Below are 14,112 nucleotides of genomic sequence, written 5' to 3' on the forward strand. Positions count from 1 at the left end.
CTGTTAGAAAAACGTGGAAAACCTCAGCATGTTGAGCTTGTCGAACTGCTGTGGCCTCTGGGTGGTGAATCCCGGCAGGAAAAAGGAAAAAAAAAACCCAACAAAATTCAAACCAAACAGTGCACCTTCTCTGGGATGCAGAGGGGCGCTGAGCATCCCCCAGCAAAGAGGAAGGAGAAGAAGGTGGCTCTGCCTTCCTGACGAGCCGGCAAGGCGGGTCCCACTTTTTTTAAAAGCTGGAGAACGCCGAGGCAAAGCCTTGAAGCCGCAGCCTAATCCTCTTACTCCCTGTGCCGGTCTCATGGAGCTTTTGAGCCCCCTCCCAGAGCGAGCCATCCTCGGGAGAGCGGCGGAGCCAGCGCTGCCTGCTGCAGCGCCGCCAGTGTGTTATGGTAATGAAGCGCCTTTCATTCACCCATCTCAAAGCACTTCTTAAATGTAATGAATCACGGTTTATGAACTTATTCTAAGCATGGCAAATTAAAATAAACAGAGAGGGAAAAAAATTAAAGGGTTTTTTTCTTTTCTTTTTCCGAACAATAAATCGATAAAGGCTAAATTTTTTTTGTGTGTCCTTCGGGGAATTAAATTATCCTTCTGTCCCTCATGCCAAAAAAAAGAAGAAAAAAAAAGTTGCTCAGACTTTTATCTTTCCTCATCACACTGTAATCACTTCTCTTCAGCCTCATTTCCCCCCAGCTTTTTATTCAAAGAACTGAGGCAGCCTTTGCTCTGCCTTGAAATTTTATTTAAAATAAAAAAGAGGGGGGAGAAGGAATGGATGAAGGGGGAAAAAAATCCCTTTTCCTGACTAATACTAATAATACAGGTCAAAATGTCAGTCTATCTACAATTAAATGGAAAACAAAAAAGGTTTTCCCTTTTTCCCATGGTACAATGGTGCTGGAATATAAATTACCGATGAAGATGAAATAATACTTCAAAGCACATGGGCAAAGGCAGCACAACGTTTACAAAGTATTTTCCACCACAGGATGAAACACTGGAGACAACGGCAGCCAATGGACTTCAGGGGGTGTGGGTGAATAGCCCAAAACTAGCACGGAGGAGGATTTGAGGTCCCTATAGTCCCTGACCCCACGATAGGCTTTGTTTAACAAGGGCAGCTGCAGTTATCAACAGATGTTTCAGCAATAAATAATTGGTATCATCCCAGAAAAGACCCATCTACCTGGGGAGAGGGCATAATGCAGCAAACACTGCCCCACTATTAGAGCCACATTAATCTCCCATCTAGCCAGGTCTCTCGGGGAGCTGGCTGCAGGTGTTTATCCCGGGAGGGAGCTCACAAACGCTCCCAAGTTACAGGGAGCTGAGCTGGGATTGTAAAGGAGGTCAACCTCCGCCATAAATTTCTGTCTGAGGCCACACACACCAAAGGGACGGAGAAAACAAATACCCGAGAGCGAGCAGCCACTCCCCTCCCTCCCTCCCTCCCTCCCGGGGAAATCCAGGAGCCCCGCCAGGACCTGGGCATGCTGGGGCTGCCACTTCCCAGCCCTGCGGTGGCTTTGCTGAGCTTCTCACTGCTCCACAAGGAATCAAAGCTGTTCCCAAAGAAAAGCTGCTGGCCTCACTGAGGCAGGACCCTCCGGGGCAGGTGAGACCTCCTGGCCACCCTGGAGTTTAACAACAGGCAGGAATGGGATGGTGCTGGCTTCAGGAACAAAAAACACCCCCTACAAAATTCACAAACCTCACCTTTATTCCTGTTCTGGCTAAGGGATAGCCCTTAGCCCAGATATTGCACTTACCATGGGAAAAAGGTGTCCTCTATTTGCCACATGCCTGACGTGCCTCCAGGAAAATCAGAAAAGGAATTTCTTGCTACTTTCTAATCTTTGAGCTCAAACTCATCACCTTAAGGGATGGGATCGCCAAGGACCTTTGGGATTCTGCAGCTCCTTACACATGAGGAATATCTCACAGGAGAAATCACATTGAATCCTTGCCTATCCTGCCTAGGTTTTGGCCAGCTTTGGTCCTCAAAGGGATTCTGCCAGGTAATTTTATTGGAGGAAGAGTAGGTGAGGAGTAGTGCAAGCCCTGCCAAAGCGGGTGATCCTCACGACCAACTTGCAGAGCAGAATTAAACAAAGCACAGCATTCTTGTCAAATTAGTGTTTTTTTTTTTAAAAACACTATGTGAACATTTTAGTGTTATTATAATGCCAGCTCTTCAGGAAAGAGGGAAGCATCACCTGAGTGGAGACAGACCCAGAAGTGCCCTGTGAAAGCCCCCGAGCACCACAGCTGTGTTGAACTTCATACCAGCAAGTCAGGCAGCCTGGCGCTGATCATATCTTGCAGGTTTGTTTTGTCTTCTGGGCCCAGCTCTTGTTTGTACTGCCATCTCTCCGGCACAAAGGGCCATTTCATTTCCTTTGCCTCCTCCAGCAGGCTCCTCAGCTCCTCAGGAAGCAGAGCTGAAAGGGTCAAAGAGCAGGTGAGGCTATTGCAGCAGGTTCAGCCACAGCAGCCCCCCCAAAAGGCTTCTCCCAGTTGCTCCCAAGGGCTCTCAGCCTGGTGGGGAGGGCAGGGGAGCTGGCCTGCTCTCAGTTCCCCTTGGCTGCACTGCCCTCCAGGGAAATGGGACCCTCCAGCCATTAAAAAGGCTTTTAGCAGGAAGTCCTGCCGGCTGGTGGCTGCCTGGGCGTGAAGAGCTGCTCCGAAGGAGGCAGGAGGGAACCTGTTCCCCTGTGTGAGGAGAGAACAATGGGGTCAACGGCACAAATCTGTCCCCCTTGCTCAGGTGACAGTGGCAGAGCCATCCTGGAAAGCCACTTCCAAACTGGGAGATAAACCTGGACCGTAGATGGCAGCCAGACAGAAATCAAAAGGGTTATAATGAATATTAAGTGCAAGTTCTTGGGCAGTTTGTCCCTCCCTGCTCCCTCTCCATACTGGTCCTAAGACACTCCATCAGCTTTGGGTGGATCTCCAACCTGATCCAACTAAGGAAGCAACTGCTAGGAGCACAGAGCCAGAGATTTGGGCTTGGATCCATCCCTTCCTTTCAGTCACAGCCCATTTTCCTTTCCCATTCCAATTTCCTTGCAGCAGGGGTGATGTGGATGTGCTGTGCCGTGCTAACCACTCGGCTGGGCAGCCTCTCTGGCCAATAAAAGTGGATTAACGAAGATTATTGACCAGATGGGGTTAATGGTGATCATCAGCTGCAGATCTGGCCCCTTCTGGCCATTAATCCCCCAAAAAAACCCTGCTCAGAGAGCATTGCTGCTTTAACAAGGCAACGCAATAAATGCATTGCTACAGATTTTTTAATCAATCTTTTATGCAGGGACTGCAGAAAATTAACTTCATCAAAAGGATATTACAGGCTTGGACTGCAGCACATTCACAGGTATGGCTTTCCTTGGAAGAAACAGCAAGCTGGACATTTATGGCCCACCCCCAAAATGTCAAGTTTACAATCTTCCCGCTTTTTCCAGCCCATGTTTTCTCACTTGTTGCCATCCCAAGGAAACGTGGGGTTAGGAAATCTTCCTGTTACACATCCTGGCTTAAAGTAAAGCCCAATTTCCTTATCCTCCTGAAGTGGTGCCTAAGGGGCTCAGCCCTGAACGCGGAGGCAAGGTGGCTAAGTGCTAGGGCTGATGGGGAGAGGAGGCCCTGCTCCCACCCTCACACTGGAAAATCAGTGCAGGAGCAGAAATATGCACCTCAGCGTGGGGATATTCGCCTCATCACAAGGGATAAATTGTTGGACAGAAGGACTTATGTCCCATGCAGAAGGGACTGGACTGCCTGAGTCTTTTCCCAAGGAAGATCCAGCTCCAAGGACAAGAGTTTGCCCTCATAACAGAGAGCTGTTCTCACTGCTGGCAATTTAAACTCGTTCATTAACCAAGGCTGAATGGTCACAGAAGTGGACTGCAATGAATTTCTAGCCTAAAGAAGAAATAAAGAAAAGATCCAGACCCACCCAACACCCGTTCTGCCGTCTAAAGTGAGACCAAGATGTGCTCCTCCTCTCTCCACCATTTTTACGGATTTGGCCTTCAGTCCTTCCCGCCGCAGGTCTGGGAAAGCCGGGGGCAACGGGAACAAAGGCAGCCCCGGGAGGAGAGGGGGGCCAGGAAAGCCCCTCGGCCCCAGCGCAGGGAGGGTCCCCCCGAAGCCGAGAGCCGCCGAGCCCCAGCAGTTATTAATGTCGCTGTCACCACCCCGCTGCTGGGTATTTTCCTTCCAGCTGATGGGAACACGGCCCTGGAAAAGCCCGAGCAGCACTCGAGGCTCTGATGGCCCATTTCCTGAAGCAGTTTACCTGAAGGACCGTGTCCAATCGAGTGATTATAAGGGCACTGATTCACCTTATCTGGAACTAAACTGATTATTTCTCATACTTTGTGGTATTTAATAGGAGAAAAGGAGGGAGGAGGAGGAGGGGGAAAAAAAAAGCGCTACCTGATTAGGGGTTCAAGAGCCTATTCTGCGGAGCCACAATCAAACTTAAAAGAATTTGCGAGGAGGAAACAAAGTGCCCTTTGTTGGAAACAAAAGAAGAGGAGAGAAAAATCTTCCAGTATCCATAACAGAAACCTCCACGCCACCCTCCAGCGCAAACAGACTTAGGTGCTTCAGGAAAAGGCAGCTGACCTCCCAGCAAGAACAAGGATGGTCGGAAAAACATCTTCTCAACGGCTCCGCGCCCCGGGACTAACAAAGGGCTTTAAGGATCACATTAACGTTTGGGCCGAGCCACTCAAGCACGGCGAAAACGAAACATTATTAACACCAAACTGGGGAACGGGCAGCGCCGCAGATGTGGCACGCAAAGGGAAACCTTAATTCCGCTGGAGTGGAGAAATGATAAATCCTCCCTTCGCGGCCGCACCAAAATTGCTGCTGGCTTTCAGCAGGTAACGCCAGCATTGAAACAAAGGAAGAGTCCTTTTATTATTTATTTAGCCCTCGCTAAACGCTGCTTCCTTTCCTGGTTATTTGTTCCAGCCTTTAGCCAGCATGGATTTTCCTTTCAAGAGGTATATTTGCAAAGGGGTTTTTATTTAGGTGGTTGTTTTTTGGTTGTGTTTTTTTTTTTTTTTTGCCCCTTGGACACCACTTATAGAGGTCACACACATTTTACAAGATAAAGACTCGGGCAATGAGCTCTTTAATATATGAGGAGAAACTGACAAACACAGAGGGCCCTCCCCCAGTTCCTATGAAAGGAGAGGAAATATGTGCCCTTATTCAGAAGTTGCATCCTTTTTTTTTTCTGTCTCTCTCTTTTTTTTTTTTAATAACTGAAATTTATGTGCATCAGCAAACTTTTGGGCATTGTTCTTCCCAAACTAAACTGTTCCTTACAGCCTCATGTTTACTGAAGCCTAAAATTAGAACTGACAGCAATTCACTGCAACAAAGTGCACTTCTTTGCCTGCCTGCATCCCATTCACGGCCCTGAAATCCAGGCATCTCTTGACACTCACGGAGACGAAAAATAGGGCAGGGCTGAGCGCCGGCGGGGCGCTGCCGCCTCCCCTGGGGAGAGCTCACCTTGGCACCGCCGGTATTCCCGCTGCTCCGCCTCTCCCGGTGCCCGGGGCAGGAGCTCGGTGTCCAGGGCCCACTGGCACTGCTGCAGCAGCGCGGCCACGGCGCTCTGCCCGCTCATGAATGGCCCGGCTCCGCGGTGATCAATTGCTCAGGAGATCCCCGTGAAAAGAAAAGGAACTCTTCGAGGCCGAGGTACCTGGCAGACAAAGGAAGGGGAAAATTATTAACTAAAGCAACATCAATTATCCGAAAGGCTCAAGCAGGGGGAGATAATAGGGGGAAATAGAGGAAAATACGTGGCAGGCTCAGAGGACTTTATTAGAGGAGTGTGTGAAATCACTGCAGGCTCCCGGGGACAGTGTGAGGGGAGCATCTCTGAGTGCCAGGGAGAGAGGACGGGCTCGTCAGTGGAGCCATGATGGGCTCATCAGTGAAACAATGACATCCCGAGCAGGGAAGTGACTGGTGGGTCTATGCCAAAGTCCTCTGCACCTGGGAGGCTCGGGCTAACCGGGATGGAATGGCAGAAAGGAGCGTGCTGTGTGCATTTCTCAGACCATAGAGACCTTCTCTTTCATCCTGGGATGCCACCCCGTGGGTGAATGTTCTCCTCCAGGTGCTTAGGACGTTGCCAGTGGTGATGCTGGAAATCCCCACCATTCCCATGACAGGTATCTGGCTCAGTACCTGCCAGAATGCTCAGGCAGCTTTCAAAAATTAAGCACAAGATAAATATTTAGGGTTTAGGGTTTTTTCCCCTATCGATTTAGAAAACTGTTCCTGCAGCCTCAAGCGATACAGTCAGGAGCAGCCTCAGTGAAAATACATCTAAAACTGGGAAAACACTATGGCAGTGAAGGGGGGAGTGCAAAGGACAACACACACACAGGCACAGTTTGCTCTGCTGGCTGGAAACCACTCACATTTTAGCAGCTAAAATGTTTCCAGGCAGTTTTTTTTCCCTTTCTGCTGTGGCTCTGGGATGGTTGGATGCTGGAGTTGGTGGCAGATAGGCCGTGCTCTCAAGGGCACTGGGCAGGAGCAAGCTGCCAGACTGAAAAGCAGAGGGCAAAAGAGAGGCACTCATGCGAAAGCAGAGAGGATCAGAGAGCCTGCCGTGGAGGGCAGGTGGAGCAGGGCAAAGCATGGGATTCAGAGCAAAAGCCTGGAGGCAGGAGCTCCTCACTGGGGCTCTGACTGCCTCTGCAGACGCAAATGTCACAGAAAGAAGGAATTTTAAAAGTAGCTGTGAAAGGGAGACCAAGGGAAGGAGCACGAGCACCTAAGAGAAGCTGGGGAGCAACTAAGAGATCAGCCAGAGGCAGAGCCGTGGATAAAAGCAGAAGGAAAGCCTAAAAGTCTTGCCCATCTTTTTAGCCCCGAGTAAGAGCCACTCTCTGCAGGGTTGGAGCCAGTTGAGCATGGCTGGGTGCTGGGAGCACATCCCTGTGGATGCACCAGGAATGGAACCCAGCATGGTCCAAAGCCCACCCAGGAGATGTGGCTGAATTACCTGTCCCTGGAAAAGATGAATCTTAAAAAAGGGGACAACAATGGTGCAAGTCCACATCGCAGTCCACAAAGGTGCTCTCTCCCTAAGGATCTGTCAGGGACATATCTCTGAGCCCAGGAACTGCAGCCAGAAAGCAGAGTCCTCTGCTCCACCCTGCCAGGTCTGATCCTGTTGCTGGGTATCCATCAGGGAAAAGAAAAGTGTGGTCTCACTAACACACCTATGCCAGCGTGGCTTGCTCTGCTAACTGCACTGACATCTGCTAATTGATTTATCTGATTACCCAGCCCTGTGGGAAGGAGTGTGCAGCTGTCCCAGGAGTACCTCCCAGGTTGGGATGAAGCATCCCTGCCATCTGGCCCGGGCTCCATTCCTTTGTGTAATTGATTTCTCAAAAATCTCATTTTCCAGGGAGCCCACTCCAGTGACTCCCAAGCACACACACACCTGGCTTTGGATCTGCTGTGGACAGCAGTCCTGGGAGCCTGGAAACTGCTTCAGGAGTGTGCAGAAGCACACTGGAGAAAGCCTGTGCTCAGCTGCCACCTCACAGCCTGTAAATAAATGCTCATAAGCACCATTTGCTGTGAAGGTGCACTAAAGCAAACAAACACTGGGTTATTTCCCTTTACAAAAAATACCATGGCTCCAGGAGCATCCAAGGGAGCTCGTGGATGTGCTCCACTTCTCTGTGCTACAGCCCAGACCTTAAAGCCCAACCTTCCTCGGGTCTTTACTGCAGGCAGGAGGGCCCCGTGGCTTTGTGAGCCACACAGGCTGCCACTCTCACAAAGAGCTGCCAGGGCTTAGCAGGGAAGCTCAAATTAGTGTGGAAGTACAGCACTTGGCTTCCTTGGATTGGGAGGATTTAACTCACCAGGAAGCTGCCAGGTCCCTAACACTGATCCACACATGTCAGCAAGCCAGGGATTTCTCTTCAAGTACATTTTCCAAGGAATTGAATAAACAGCAAGGACATAGAGTAATAAAATGATGATTTACAGCAGCAGCACCAAAATGCTGGGAGCGCAGAGAGAAGTGCAATAAACTGTACATTAGTGCTCAGGAGGTAGAGAGCCTTTTGAGACCCATCACTGGGGACAATGACTCGCATCATAAAACCAGCTTAAGATGCACCACGGAGCCCTAAAGCACATCAGCATCCTTCACACAGATGCCACTTTGCAAGTTGTGCTTTGTGACAGCTGTGGCGTTGAGTGACAGCTGGGAGGGGGGAATAACCAGGCACGCAGCTTTCCTGGGGAAACACAGGACCTGAGCCTAAAGCCCAAGAGCAGAACAGCAAAAACTTCTGGAGGCCTTTAGAAGCCTCTCAATGGTTGCTAATCAGCTTTCTCAGAGTTCCCTTAAATCCTAACAAGTGGCACTTTAAGGAGATGGTTTTGAAGTGGTGAAAATTGCAGCCTGACATGCTGCAAAACTGCCTGGGCAAAAATGTTTTCTAAGCGTGTACTTAAAAATGCTCTTTGAAAACACATAATAAAAAACAAGTTTGCATCAGATTGAGGATTTAAGCATTCCTTGGTGCCAGGAGAGCTGCTTTACTCATGTTCCAGGCAAAACCATCTTTTAAATGCTTGATATAATTGTTAAGACGCTAAAACAGAAAGGATGAGAAAAAAATAATCAGTGCCATTTCTGACTGGAATCTGGATTAAAATAATTCCTTGCATCAAATATGATGAAAAAAAATATTACAAAGGTCTCAGGGGACAAGAAAATACATTTCTGTGGTTCCCTCTAATTGGGGCTGGGGCTCAGAACAAGAGGGATGGAAGGAAAGATTGGGTGGGATGCAGAGAAATGATCTCTTTAATAAGGAATGGGCCATACTGTGACATTTCAAAGCCCTTGGGCTAGAAGACCAAAAGATCTGTCAAGAGAGGAATTTTAAGTTCTGCCATGGGTGGAAGGAAGCCTGGGAGTCAATCTAGCCAGTTTAAGACTGCAATTAGCTCTGGAGGCTTTAAGAAAAAGAAGATGTAATTGCTGCACTCAAACTTCAAATGCAGCAAGGATAACAAGTGCTGGTTTCTCAGACAACATCATTTGGGAAATTTTCCGCAGCATTATGGTCCTGAAATACAAATTAGAGATTGCCAGGCCTTTTCTCTCTGAAAATATATTATCCTAATTTTCATCTTATTCAGGGTACCCTCCAGCTCCAGGGAGACTAATGAAGAGGAAGCAAAGACCTGATGAGTTCCATGTGGAGACTACATTTATGGATTAATCCCAACAGGGAGCAAATAAACCTTATTCCCAGAGCTCTCGGTCGGGACTCCACACAATCAATCAAGGAATGGATAGTTATTTATGGCTGAGGCTGTTTTGACTTTCAAATAAACATTTTAATTATTTTAAGTGTTATGCTGGAACTTGGAATGTGAGCCCTGCTTTCATGGCACTGTCTTGCTCTCCTGCCTCCTAATCCCAAACCACTCTGGTCATTATGACACCATGCAAACCACACTGATCTTCATGCCTAAAACATTGCAAAGGTAAAATCTGTAGGCCAGGCAAACTAGAGAAGAGGGAGGAGGAAAAGGGAGGAGGATAAATGAAAGAAACACTCTCAAGCTACACTGAGCCCAAAGAAAATGAGGTGCCCAACTCTGAAACCCTTTTGCAATCAGGTTGGCACATCCTGATCCATCTTTGTACCCTGCTCTCCCTGCCTGCTCCTATGAGCAATTTTAATAACCAAAGTGCTTCGGAGCGTTTCTTTTCCAACAGCTCATTTTCAATTCAGTACCTGCACCACTTGTACTGCCAGCTTTTCCCTCCAGCCTAATTTGGTGTGCTGTGGCCTTTCCACTCTGAGATTATGAAGCCACACTCATTTGCAGGGAAGCTCTTTAGAGTCCCTTGCTAAATAAAGGCAAGGGGTGAAATCACGTTACAGGTCTGTTGGAGTGACAGTCTCACCTTCACTCTGTATTCTGGCATTCCATCTCCCTCTGGTTTCTGCAGGGAGACTGAAAGAACTGCAGGAGGTTGTCCTTGGGAGAGCAGTGGAACATTTGGGCTGGTGTTTTCACCTGCAGCAGGTAAGGGGGAGCATGCACACCACACAGCACCCTTGGCTGCTCTCCCTCCTGTGGATTTGTGCACGAGCCTTCTGGAGCCCTTCCTGCCACTCCTGACAAAAATAACAAGCTCAGCTTCATTTTTGGATTTGGCTGCTTGGGGGATTAAAAACTAAAACAGGAAAAAAAAAAAAAGAAAAAAACCCATTCTCTTGATAACTTAGCAAAGGTTTCAATAATTGAATTAATATCATCTCCACAGAAGGCAAATTCAGTTTCCCTGAACATTTCAGTGCACACATGCTTGTGTTTTCCTAGAGCATTTACCTTTCTTTGCAGAAAGATGGTTTTAAAAAAATAAATAGATTTGCTGGGGGCTTTATTCAGTTAGTTAGCTAGTTTACTTCTCTGGCTCAAAGATTAGAGGTTTTCTTTTGGTAAAGCTGGCTATCCCAACTGGCTGTATTAAAATAAGGAAGAATCTCAATCAAAAAGCCTCTCCTAAGGCAAGCTTTCTTGTTAATATGCACCAACATGAAAGGGTTTCTTTTCATCCTATACAACTACAGTGTGTGTAAATTGCAGGGGGCTCATTGGCATAAATCTTGGCTGTGACCTCTGAGGTAAACTGGATTTACATTACTTTCTGACAAGAATTAAATGAAGGCCTTGTGGATATATGAACAGCCTTCTAGACTGCAACAGATGGGCATGAATGTGCTCCCTAGGCAAACTATCAGTGACATCTGTGTCCTCCAAATTCTGGTGGTCTCAGCCAATTAGCAGGCAAAAGGGGAGAGAAAAAAAAAAAAGAAAAAAAAAGAAGCCTGCCCCTGCACAGCTTCCCCAGGCAGAGCTGAAGCAGAAGTGCTTCTGTTTGGAAATGGGATCAGGAGCAGCCTCCAGCAGCAAGGAGGTGCTTTGCTGGCTGCTCTAGTGCAGAGGTAACGCTGTAGGAAAAGCTGAGGTAATTAGGTAGAAGAGATATTAATATATTAATATTAACACAGGGCAAATCCCAGCCCCACCTAAGGCTGTGTGGGGCTGGGACAATGGGCTACCATCATGGATTTCCACTGCTGCAGCCAAGGATGGAGATTTGTGGGTCCTAAAAAGCAGAGGGGTGAAAGTGAAGCCCAGTGCCTGACACAGCTAAGGCAGGAAAAGCCCCACTCCTGATCCATATTCTCACCCCCACCACGGCTCCCTTTCCCTGCAGAGAGCTGGAAGGGACCCAGAAGGGTTCCCAAATCCTCTCCAAAGGGGATTCCCATCCCCTGCTTGGGTGGATGGGCTCTGGGGAGCCACACACTTGATGACCACTGCACCTGCCTGCTCCAGAGCTCAGAGCTTTGTGGAAGAGCATTTCAGCTACAAAAAAAACATCCTGGGGAGAAAAACCTTCCCAGTTTTGTTTGTCAGAATGAGGTTTGGGATTCCTTGGTGCAGCACAGCCACAGAACAGAGCCAAAACCACACAGCAACTGCTCAGTACACGGAGAAGTGGCCAGAGGGGCACCAGGGAGTCAAAACTCCATCTCCAGCCTGCGGCAGAGCCATGGTTTCAGGCCAGTTGTAGCACAGGAGTGACCCAAAATGTGAGGCTCACTCTCTGTCTCCCAGATTTGAATGGAGCTGCCGTGGCAGGAGCAGGCAGGACCTCTGGCTAAAAGCAGAGTATGGAACAAAAGCACCTGTTGTTTCGCCCTGGTCATGACTTTTCAGAGAGGCCACTTGGGTGCTTTTCCCCCTCATCACTGCTGTCCCAAGTACTACTGGGGGATGTAGAAAAAAAAAAAGGAATAATTGAGGGGCAGATCAATAAATTAAAAAGTTCTAAAAAAAAAGAAAAAGAAAAAAAAAAGGCATAATGAATTTGGTACAGCACATATTTTTAGATCAAAGATGCCTTTGAAGTGACAAACCCTTAATCCATAAACTACTGAAGCACTTCCTTTCTCTCCCAAACTACTTGTTGTCAAATAAAATGGAAGTTAAGGAAATTATCTTTATCTGAAAATGGCCAAAAGAAGCCATCACCTAATGACAGCCTTGTCAAAATGACAATTGGGGAAATTGTTAGGAAGGGGAGGCCTGATGACTGGAGGAATAAGCTGCCTGTTTGCTCTAATCTGGTCAGGCAGGCCCCACACAATTCCAGTCAGCTTGCTGTGTGAAACAGCTAAGTCTTTGTCAGAGCAGGCAGGGGCTGGAAAGACTTCTCTTTCATGAATATGTATCACCACCCTCCACGTCTGCAGAAAAAAACCCTAAACCTTCCAAACAGCAAAATCATATGAAATGACAAAAACCAACAAATCCCAGAACAAGAAAATCCTGAGATATGGAGGCACACGGATGGAAAAAAGTATCTGAGGAATGAAAGTGCATGTTTGGGAAGTGCAGCCAGAAGAAGCCTCTTCCCAAAGGCTTTCTTTGCACTTTTATGCCCCAGCAGGCTGGGATGAGGCACTTGAAGTGCACAAAGGCAGAAGGGCCCATCGGGGTATTTAATGTCCATCACTGTGTGGTTTAGATTTGGTGCTGGTGGCACCAAACCCCACAGACACACACAAAGCTCACAGGAATTCCTTGTGCCAGCAGGGAATCACCCCAGCAGGTCTGAACACTTCCAAGGGCAGGCACAGAGGCAGCTTTGGATAAGGGGCAGAAATTTCCTGTGAAGTCTCAAATTTCATCCCACTGAAATGATTTTTCTGAGAGACGTCCATGACATCTGTAAATGAAACCCTCCACAACACCTGAAACTGAAACTGCTGAAACTCCTGTAAACCCAAAAATGGTGTTTAAAGCAATGATGGGCAGATGGGAAGAGAACACAGGATCAAACAAAGCCCATCCCTGCTGCAGAAAACCCAAATGAAGACGTTTTAAGCTGTGCTGGGTTTTGTCTCTGTTGGAGAACTACAACATCAATCAAAGCACAACAATGTCTGAAAAGTTACCTTCAAGTGCTTGCTGCCATCTCTTTAACTTTGCTTGTAAAACTGCAAACCAGATCTTGATTTATTACAGAGAGCTTGTGGTGATACCATAAACTTCAGTTTTTCTCGAAACAGCGACCAGAATATGAAAGTTTGGCTCCCAGCAGAATATGAAAGTTTGGCTCCCAGCAGAGATATCTCCCAGCTCGGTTCTGAGGTTGCCCATATTATGCAATGTTTGCTGTAGACATTTCCATTTCATTAGCATATTCTGCTTTACAGGAAACCCAGCAATGAATGCTGTCCCTGATCTGAGGCTAATCCTCTTTAAAGAGCTACAGGCTATATTACATGTGGCCACAGCCACGGCTGTGCCAGGCCTGCAGCACTTTGAAGCCTATTGAACAGTGCTCCCTTGTGAGGCCATACACAGAGCCAGAAAGGGATGCTCCCTGTGCTCTGAAATCCTGCTCTTCCCATCTCCAGGAGCTCCTCTCAGGGACAGAGCAGAGACACCCAGCTGCCTTCACCACCCCTCAGTGCCAATTTATGTGCCTACAGTAATAAAAATCCCTTTTTTTCCTAAACCCCAGCAGCAACTTTCCCAAGGGAGGGCTTCCAGAACAATCAAAGGTGAAGGAGAACCAGACAGCTGCTTCTCTGAGTAGGAAGGAAGCTGCTTGAGTAGTTTGGGACACACAGACATATCTATCTTGGAAGGGAAAAGAGAGAAATGGTCATGGATGTACCTGTAAGGCTGCACTGCTCACAGCTGGGTGCCCCTGAAAGCTGTAAACTGAGATAAAGGAACTGTGTTTTTATTGCCACACACTGTGGAATCTCCAACACCTTCACAACTACAGAAATTTAAAGGGGAAAAAAATTGCAAAAGAAAAAAAAGGTCACTATGTTCTCTGGTCCTGCTACATATCAGCAAAATACAGCTTATATTATCTTTAATTGTTCAAAATTACTTTCTTTGTTCAATGAAGGGAACTGGAAAAGCTGACTCTGCTCAGCCTGCAGTGTGCACATGAAATTTTCTCTGTCTGAATGGTGT

At 47.6% G+C, this 14,112-nt stretch overlaps 1 protein-coding gene across 1 annotated transcript in view; it reads right to left on the reverse strand.

Annotated features, from left to right (window-relative positions):
• Positions 1 to 14,112, reverse strand: part of ALPK1 (alpha kinase 1) — a 32,518-nt gene that overhangs the window by 14,812 nt on the left and 3,594 nt on the right. Inside the window, exons 2-3 of the mRNA XM_030947784.1 lie at positions 5,545 to 5,740; positions 2,293 to 2,447 (exon numbers count right to left, since the gene is read on the reverse strand). Coding sequence (XP_030803644.1) covers positions 2,293 to 2,447; positions 5,545 to 5,662 — 273 coding nt within the window. The 5' untranslated portion in view covers positions 5,663 to 5,740. The remainder of the gene's footprint in view (positions 1 to 2,292; positions 2,448 to 5,544; positions 5,741 to 14,112) is intronic.

This window comes from Camarhynchus parvulus, chromosome 4 (assembly GCF_901933205.1).
Source record: "Camarhynchus parvulus chromosome 4, STF_HiC, whole genome shotgun sequence".
NCBI lineage: Eukaryota > Metazoa > Chordata > Aves > Passeriformes > Thraupidae > Camarhynchus > Camarhynchus parvulus.